This window comes from Pinus tabuliformis, chromosome 9, assembly GCF_031772625.1.
Source record: "Pinus tabuliformis cultivar Carrire ecotype Pingquan chromosome 9, CPIR1, whole genome shotgun sequence".
Lineage (NCBI taxonomy): Eukaryota > Viridiplantae > Streptophyta > Pinopsida > Pinales > Pinaceae > Pinus > Pinus tabuliformis.
In genome coordinates, this window is record NC_142307.1 from 994,393,345 (window position 1) to 994,403,652 (window position 10,308).

At 34.0% G+C, this 10,308-nt stretch overlaps 1 protein-coding gene across 1 annotated transcript; it reads left to right on the forward strand.

The window, feature by feature from the left end:
* The first annotated feature begins 275 nt into the window (after positions 1 to 275).
* Positions 276 to 1,046, forward strand: LOC149152069 (heat shock 70 kDa protein-like). Its single transcript, XM_089443363.1, has one exon. The coding sequence runs from the start codon at positions 276 to 278 to the stop codon at positions 1,044 to 1,046; it is 771 nt and encodes a 256-aa protein (XP_089299489.1).
* The last annotated feature ends 9,262 nt before the right edge of the window (positions 1,047 to 10,308 follow it).

The window sequence follows — 10,308 nt, forward strand, 5'->3', positions numbered from 1 at the left end:
TCCATTAAGATCGAAATTTGATTTTGCTATATTGAGCCACTTCTGATAGGGCTTCTTCCCGTTGCAATCCAAACGTACAGTCTAGGGTGCCATCGATTGGTAGCAGAGTACCTTGGATGAGGAGAAAATATCACTGGTGGAGTGAGGTGAAGTAAGCCCAGAGACAGAGCACAATGCACCAATCACAGATAGATATCATTCCTTTCAATCTCCTATTCAAAATACTTCATTGAATGTCATATTACCAATCAGAGATGCAATCGCAAGTTCTAACGATGGCTAGTACCGAATGGAAGGTGATTGGAATTGATCCGAGGACAACCTACATTTGCATCAGTGTCTGGAATCATGACAGAGTAGAAATAATTCCCAATAACCAAGGTAATGGAATGACTCCTTCCTATGTTGCTTTTACTTATATAGAGCATCTAATCAGGGAGACCACCAAGAATCAGGTGGCCATGAATCCCCATAAGATGCCCTTTGATGCTAAAAGATTGATCGACAGACGCTTCAATGATGCCTTTTTGCAAAGTGAGATGAAACTCTTACCTTTTAAGGTATTATCTGGCCCTAGGAACAAGCCGATGATTGAGGTTAGCTATAAGGATGAGAAGAATAAATTCTCTCCTAAAGAAATTTCTTCTATGATCGTTACGAGGGAGATTGCACAGGATTTTCTTGGCCAGATTGTAAAGAATGTTGTGGTTAATGTTCCTATCTATTTCAATGACTCACAGGCGACCAAGGATGTTGGTCTCATCGTTGGCTTAAATGTGTTGAGGATCATCGATGAGACCACAACTGCTTCCACTACTTATGGCCTCAACAAGAAATCCACTTCTACTCGAGAAAATAATGTGCTCATATTTGATTTGGGAGGAAGAACATTTGATGTCTCAATTCTGATTATTGAAGAGGAAATCTTTAAAGTCAAAGACACTGCCGGAGATACTCACTTGGGAGGCAAATATTTCGATAACAGAATGGTGAATCACTTTGTGCAGGTTGAGTATGGGCTCTATATCACGAGGGCACGAATATAGTTCAATGCTCTTAGCGCTAGTGAGTTGGACATTGGAGGAGAATGTTCATGTTCGTTGCTAGCCAAAATTTGATCTAGAAAATAATCGAGATCTCATTGCTTGATTAATCTGGTCGAGATCTCTGGCATCTAGACACATTTATGGTTCCTTATTTCTCGAAATTTCTAGCCAAGATTCTGCTTGATTTTCTGGCAGTTTTGATTTTCTGAGATTCTGCTTGATTTTCTGGCAGTTTTGGATGCACAACACAGAAATCCCCTCACATTTCAACGACATTGCCATGTCTACATTTCAATCGTTGTTATGGGAATTTGTTTTTCTGGCACTCTCATTCGGAGTTTACACTAAGACACATAATGTTGGAGCGATATTGTTTTTGGAGCCTCGAATGGAGATCCCAAAAACAACAACAACAAAAACATTCCTCTTTGTTGGTTTCTCAGTTCATGATTGAACTGCAGGGGTTGAAAGCCATGGATGGGGAGGACCCACCTAGGATTTTGTACTTCAATTTGATGTTGAAGGGAGATTGGAGTGGAAAGCCTATTAGAGATCAGAATACATGTTATAGGATTTAGTGGGGATCTATGCAGAGGTGTAAGGGCTCAGAATCCAAAAGAACATTATGATTCGATCTAGTGCTTGAAGGAGAATGAGAGCCTCAATACGCTGAATACAAGAAGAGGATTATTCTTTTCTAGAATTGGGAGTAGGAAACATTGTAAGGAAACCAACATCATATCCTTTATTGAGAGCAGCAAAGTCTGTCATGATTATCAAATATATCAAAGTCCAAGAAAATATACAAGCGCTTGATGATTTAGTACATCGTTCTATGCTTGAAAAATGATCTTGTCCATTTTGTGAAAATTAGTGATGGTGTTATTATAACTAGAATTTTTTTCTAAAATGATGATCATTGTACAGAAATGATTCGATGTGTTGCATGCACATCATAAAAGGTGAACTAATGAGCTGAAGTCAATAATTGACATCTCAGAAGATGTAATTGGGAAATTTGGACAATTATGGGGGTGCTTCAAATACAATCCAATGAAGGGAAGAAATATAATCTTGCAAGCCATTTTCCTACAAATACATGGCCTATTCATAGAAAATATTGTAGTTGCATTGATTTCGATTGGAAGTGTGCAACAAAACGATGGTTCTGGAACAAAGATTCATGGAGAGTGTCACTCATTGTTAGTGGGTGATCCAGTATAAGACAACCGGATAGAGAAACCATACATGAAGAAATGGAATGGAAATCAAATATCTATGCCATTGTTCAGCCATTGAAGGTTTTACAGGTAAAAAAGAAGATTGGAAATTCCTTGCCTTTTTAATAAAAAATTGTTCAATACAATTTGCTCTCTTTCACTAGTCATTTTCCAGTAAATAACCAATAAAACAAGTAGGGTATTTGCTAGTTTTATGAAAGAGGTACTATTTAATTTGAAGAATGGACTAATTATTTGGTCATGAAAAAAATGCATAGTTGTGTGTACTTAACTGTCTGTTGAGGATTTTAGCTACATAAATTGTGCACATTCTGTAGCTGAAAAACAATTTTGCAACTTTGTATTCAACTCAATGATCTATTTGTCAACAATGCATTCTAGTCAGAAATTCATGATAAACATGCCATAACATCTGTCTAATTCATCTTTCACATCAGCATCATGTTGCCATGTCACACTCACACCTGACTATTTTCACTGTTTCACAAAAATTTCAAATAAGCGTAAAAAAGGTATCGATGAGATACACACAATGATAAAGCTTTCATCATAATTTGAAATAGTAAAAGAATGAATAAATTGCCAAAAAGACATGGTAGGTAAACAAAAGCACTAGTTTTGAAACAGGTAAAAATTCATTTAATTTTCATTGGTGAATTTGTTTTATTAGTACCAATTCTCAGTTTTTTTTGTGTAAATTAATAAATAGAGAGATTGATCACCTCTCTCTTTTGATAATCTTACATTTCATTCCAGAAAAAGTACTAAGTTTTTTTGCAAGTTCCAGGAAGATAAAACAGAATACCATAAGAAACAATGTCTCTAAAAGACCACATTTCTTTTGAAAGAACATGATCAGAGTAACATCAAATATGAGATATCCAAGAATGAGCACATGATTATGGATAAAGAATGTCAAATCAAATCCATCACACCATTTGAAAGTCTCTCAAATACTAGTTTTACCATCACATTCTTACTAATTCAATCAATAAAATCTTCATCTCATTTTCCTTCATAGTCATTATACTTTCCTTCCTCGTTTTCACTAACCTCTAACACAGCAATAAAACCATTCATCTCCTCTAAAAAGCTGATTCATTCCATTTCCTTTGTCATTTTGTCAAATAAACCTTGATCCATTGCAAAAGGTTTCATACATAGTCATTCAAAATTATTGTTTTATGCTTGCATTAGATGATGGAGGATTCATTAAGGCCTCCCTTCTAACAATTCTTGGCCTATCAACATCAGAGCATTATCTACATTCAAGGCTAGAGTCCTTAATAGTACCTTGAGGCTTGTATGCCTTAATGAAAATTTCTCTCATTGACAATCATGACATACATCAATGTCCCTCGATCTTTGGATCTTGCAAGTGGCTCGACATCAACTCATTCTATTCGCACTTCGCAAGATGTACCTAGGTACCTTGCCACTCATTGAAATTAATGGTGAGTTTTCCTCGTATTGGTTAATGAAATTCATTAATCGCTAGTAATCCAGTGACTTCTCTTCATGCTCGGCAACAACACATTTACTCCCATGACTTCTCTTCATGCTCAGCAAAAACACATTTATTAGCAGGTGAAGACTATGTCACTTCAAAATTTTGTAGCGGATACAACAAATTTAGCAGCAGAAATAAAGATTCCACTTTCACAACTTCATTCACCATTCATGCAACCAGGAAGCAGAAGAAATTCTACATTTTATTCCATGATCCAGCAGAAGCCACAACATTTCTACATATGCACAATTTTTCTACTTCTTAGGTAAGTGAAGGTATGTTCTTTCCTACTTTTTTATCGTATAATTCCTTTAATACTAAAATTACAATTTTTGGAAAACTCTTCATCATATTCCCTTTCTCATTTCATACCTTTATCTTGGGTGAGGGGATACCAATTCATGTTCATACCCCATATCGCATTCATATTTCATCACCCTTTATACCACATGTCATCCTAACCAACATACTTTTTCAAACAACTACTATTACATTATGATTCAAAAAGTTATATGTTTTGCTAATTATGATCGAAGAATGAGCACATAAAATGGCTAATTAAATGATTTCAAAAGTATTTTTATGCAACACCAAAATGAGAAAATTATTGTTACACAAAAACCAACACTAACAAAATTTGGTTGCCACACAAGAACCAACCAAAGTAATATGTTACAATCAAATGTTTTTCAAAATAACACTTTGCAAAAGGAAGAAATTTATCAAATGATTATGCAAAGTAGAAAGAAGAATCAACATCAGCCAAAGTTCATATAGAATCAAGGAAATTCAAAATATCAAATCATGATCAATACAATAGATTTCATGAGGACATGCAATAACTTCAGTTGGGGGCTATGTTGGGCCTCCAAAATGTCTTCACAATGTCATACACTTTCACCTTCATTCCCACTTTAGTGCCTAATTTCATCACCTTTTCATTACATTAGCCTCAATTTTCATTACCATATGGGTTCATATTTGTAATTTACAAAGTTATTAGTTTCAAGTATTTAAAGTGAATTTATGATTAAAATTTAGAAAATAACATGTATTTACTTATACCTAAAGGTGGAATGAGTTTGGTGACATGTGTAGGTGATTTGGAAGCTTCCATGACACTCTTATGTAGCCTCTAAGGTTCAATTTCGAATTCTATTCAATATTGGAAGGAAATTTGGAATAGGAGTCAAACATATCTAATGGAGAAAAATCATGGATATGTGTCTAATTGGTCAATGAGACTTTTATGAATCTAAGGAGAGAATGGTGGATCACCATTAATTAGGTAGTTGTTTAGTTTTAGTATAAATGAGAGAACATTCTCCTTCCATGGGAGAAGGGGAAGAATTTGTAATGTGAAACTTGTAATATTGGAGAGTTTTAGAATCATGGAAGGAGATGTAAAGTGAGGATGTAATGAGATAAGTTAGTGATAGGCTTGTAGCATAGATTTTGAGTTGATAGTTGTAGATTCTTCTTTTTGATGTAATTTTTGAATTTTAGAATACATGATGTTCTTTTGATTCTCAATAGAGTATGATTTTCCATTATGCATGTGTGTTTTAGTATAGCATTTCAAATCATGAAAATGTGTGCTTTCAATTCTCGCAAATGATTTTTACTTCCGAAAGTATGTGGTGTGATTTAATGCTTTCTAGAATAGATTCAGTTTTATGTCAATTGTCATTTTTCGTTTAATATATTAAGATTTCTCTTTCGAAATTGGGAACTGATCTCTACCACATATGGTGCACGTGTCCCTTGCAAGTCCACAAACCCCCGAGTTAACAATTTATGTTAAGGAATTAAATCACCTCTACCATATGATTCCTTCAGCCAAAGGTAGTCTTTGAAATGATCAACTTCGCAGTTCCATGCTTCTATGAGAGATACACACTCGAAATCGAAGTTAAGTATAAGATCTTTGCGTGGAGAAGACTCAACTAAAATATAATATTGAACCCGATCGGAAAAATAATGTTGAAAGTTCGAAAGACTATATCAGAAATACCACAAATATTTTAAGAAGGAATTTACATCCACTGAAACAATGTGAACAAAAGAATTTTTAGGGACAAACTAGATTTGACTTAGTTCGGGGATCTTACCAGAGATGTGAGATCCTGACATAACCATCAATAGAAGTTGAAGTGCCTCGACTTCCTTACAATTCCCGAAACTTTCAATGATTGTAAAATCACATTCTAGAGATTGAATCAGATCATGCATGGTGTGAGGATAGTTCCTTGCACTGATTTGAATGAGACCACTACTAACCAGATGGAAACCATCTTTGTCACTGATTTGATCATATTTTACAATTTAAACAACCAAACTACTCAAGCTTAAATATTATTTTGATTGCAAACCTAGAGATGTATGAAATGAAAAAAAAAATCATGAGCAAGTTGATTTGAATATTTATCTTCGTGCAAAACAAGAGATAATGATGGATGGGAAGAATACTCAATGATTTCTTTTTCATCATAGATAACCTCACTACCTTGTGTCAATTGAGAATTTAACTCATAGGATGAATAACTTGAAGAGCATGGAGTATCTTCATCGGAAGTAGATCCATCGCAAACAGTAGAGCACAAGGGATAGTGAGATGAAGATGAAGTTTTGATAAGAGCATATTATTTGACTAATTCATATTCTATATCTAAATTTTTCAAATTAAAATATTCATGAGAAACAGAAAGATCAGTTGATGCACCAAGGCATTCGTCAGCGCATACATCAACAGAATCATTATAATTAGAATGATTGTTCCAAACAACTATAAATTGATTAATAAAACCAACTTCCTTCAATTGAATACCAATATTATTCAATTGAAAATCATCCAAGGATGGAAGAGCATCATCTTGACATGGGAAAATTTGAAATAGGGAAGATAGATCAAAATTATATTCACTTTTTTGTTCCTCTATCATTGTAGCATGACTTCCTTGTACATAATCGCAATTTGAACCAACAACTTGAAAATCAGGAGAGTGTGAAGAAGTATTTGGGGGAGTATATTGATCAAGTGGATCATGGTAGAGAGAGTCATGGCATGTAGATGATAGAAGATAAAATATGTCCCTTGAAGAACTAACCATTTTAGTGGAACGAGATTCAATATTGAGGTTAAGAGTACTATTGTCATCTTGAGGGATGAATGGATTAGCTTTCACCCTAGACTCCGTGAACAATTCCAAGGTTTCCTCTATCAGATCTAGATCATGAGAAATGGATAAAGGTTAAAGAGATGGATTCATAATCTGATTTGTAAATTTTCCAAATTCGACATTAATGCATAGAGGGATCACAATTGGTACTAGAAAAGGATGAGAACAATGAACCAAAGGAATAATAAGTTCCTCCTCTGAAATTAGGTAGTTGTTTAATTTTAGTATAAATGAGAGAACATTCTCCTTCCATGGGAGAAGGGGAAGAATTTGTAATGTGAAACTTGTAATATTGGAGAGTTTTAGAATCATGGAAGGAGATGTAAAGTGAGGATGTAATGAGATAAGTTAGTGATAGGCTTGTAGCATAGATTTTGAGTTGATAGTTGTAGATTCTTCTTTTTGATGTAATTTTTGAATTTTAGAATACATGATGTTCTTTTGATTCTCAATAGAGTATGATTTTCCATTATGCATGTGTGTTTTAGTATAGCATTTCAATTCATGAAAATGTGTGCTTTCAATTCTCGCAAATGATTTTTACTTCCGAAAGTATGTGGTGTGATTTAATGCTTTCTAGAATAGATTTAGTTTTATGTCAATTGTCATTTTTCGTTTAATATATTAAGATTTCTCTTTCGAAATTGGGAACTGATATCTACCACATATGGTGCACGTGTCCCTTGCAAGTCCACAAACCCCCGAGTTAACAATTTATGTTAAGGAATTAAATCACCTCTACCATATGATTCCTTCAGCCAAAGGTAGTCTTTGAAATGATCAACTTCGCAGTTCCATGCTTCTATGAGAGATACACACTCGAAATCGAAGTTAAGTACAAGATCTTTGCGTGGAGAAGACTCAACTAAAATATAATATTGAACCCGATCGGAAAAATAATGTTGAAAGTTCGAAAGACTATATCAGAAATACCACAAATATTTTAAGAAGGAATTTACATCTATTGAAACAATGCGAACAAAAGAATTTTTAGGGACAAACTAGATCTGACTTAGTTCGGGGATCTTACCAGAGATGTGAGATCCTGACATAACCATCAATAGAAGTTGAAGTGCCTCGACTTCCTTACAATTCCCGAAACTTTCAATGATTGTAAAATCACATTCTAGAGATTGAATCAGATCATGCATGGTGTGAGGATAGTTCCTTGCACTGATTTGAATGAGACCACTACTAACCAGATGGAAACCATCTTTGTCACTGATTTGATCAGATTTTACAATTTGAACAACCAAACTACTCAAGCTTAAATATTATTTTGATTTCAAACCTAGAGATGTATGAAATGAAAAAAAAAATCATGAGCAACTTGATTTGAATATTTATCTTCATGCAAAACAAGAGATAATGATGGATGGGAAGAATACTCAATGATTTCTTTTTCATCATAGATAACCTCACTACCTTGTGTCAATTGAGAATTTAACTCATAGGATGAATAACTTGAAGAGCATGGAGTATCTTCATCGCAAGTAGATCCATTGCAAACATTAGATCACAAGGGATAGTGAGATGAAGATGAAGTTTTGATAAGAGCATATTATTTGACTGATTCATATTCTATATCTAAATTTTTCAAATTAAAATATTCATGAGAAACAGAAAGATCAGTTGATGCACCAGGGCATTCCTCAGTGCATACATCAACAGAGTCATTTTAATTAGAATGATTGTTCCAAACAACTATAAATTGATTAATAAAACCAACTTCCTTCAATTGAATACCAATATTATTCAATTGAAAATCATCCAAGGATGGAAGAGCATCATCTTGACATGGGAAAATTTGAAATAGGGAAGATAGATCAAAATTATATTCACTTTTTTGTTCCTCTATCATTGTAGCATGACTTCCTTGTACGTAATCGCAATTTGAACCAACAACTTGAAAATCAGGAGAGTGTGAAGAACTATTTGGGGGAGTATATTGATCAAGTGGATCATGGTAGAAAGAGTCATGGCATGTAGATGATAGAAGATAAAATATGTCCCTTGAAGAACTAACCATTTTAGTGGAATGATATTCAATATTGAGGTTAAGAGTACTATTGTCATCTTGAGGGATGAATGGATTAGCTTTCACCCTAGGCTCCATGAACAATTCCAAGGTTTCCTCTATCAGATCTAGATCATGATAAATGGATAAAGGTTAAAGAGATGGATTAGTAATCTGATTTGTAAATTTTCCAAATTCGAAATTAATGCATAGAGGGATCACAATTGGTACTAGAAAAGGATGAGAACAATGAACTAAAGGAATAATAAGTTCCTCCTCTGAAATTACAGATGTCTCATGATATACAAGAGGTGGGGAAGAAGAATCATCAATAGGTTCAAATTCACTATGCAAATAGATATGAACCCAATTCTCAAACTTTTGTTTCAAGAAATCCCATTTCGGGTCTTATTTCATAAATTCATAACAAAGGTGAAGGAATTGACTAGAAAATTTCTCAACTAATTCATTAGATTTCATTCTTAGTTGATTTATTATTTTAATAATATCCCGGTAATCATACATATCAAATGATAAATGAATATTTTTTATGACATGTTCACAATAATGAATGGAAGTGGGTGGTAGGGTATGAAACCATGAGTTAACTCATCCTTCATGTGTGAGGCAGAAAACAATACAAGCCACATCTTCACAGCCAAATTCATAGTAATCACAAGACTTAAGAAAAATATATGCATGCTCGTTAATGGATGTATCACCCTCACTATCAAACTTAAATTGTGACAAGTCATCAAGTTGTTCCATGGAGACGAAAGGTTTACTAGGGGATAGGTTAGTGAAACATTCATGGACCGTGATTTAAGTAAGATCCATTTAAGATAAGAGGTTCAAAATAGACTAAATGGGTAGAGATTATCATCTAGTCCTTCTTCTAGTGCCATTTGTTGACGACTCGGGAAATTTGTCTAGCAAGGTGGTCCCCACTATAAAATTACCAATTCGACTTTGCACCATTTTGTGTGGGATCCATTCTAGAACTAAGGCCCGACTACCATATATTCTTATAGATTTTACTTGGCTACAAATATGAGTACAAGAGAGAAATGTATAGGCTCTTTAAGATTAGAAGGTGAGTATTCATTTTGGATTTCTCAACTGTGGAATGTGTCAAGGTTACTCTACCAAAAGGGATATAAAAGTAAGCCTTTAAAATAAAAGTAATAGTACTAATCTAGTAAAGAAACATGAGCGTATATATATGAATGAATCATTGAACAACTTGCGAAATAGTTCACATAGAAACAACAATTGTTAAAAAACATACACTACAATGAAAAAGGACATTGGTGAG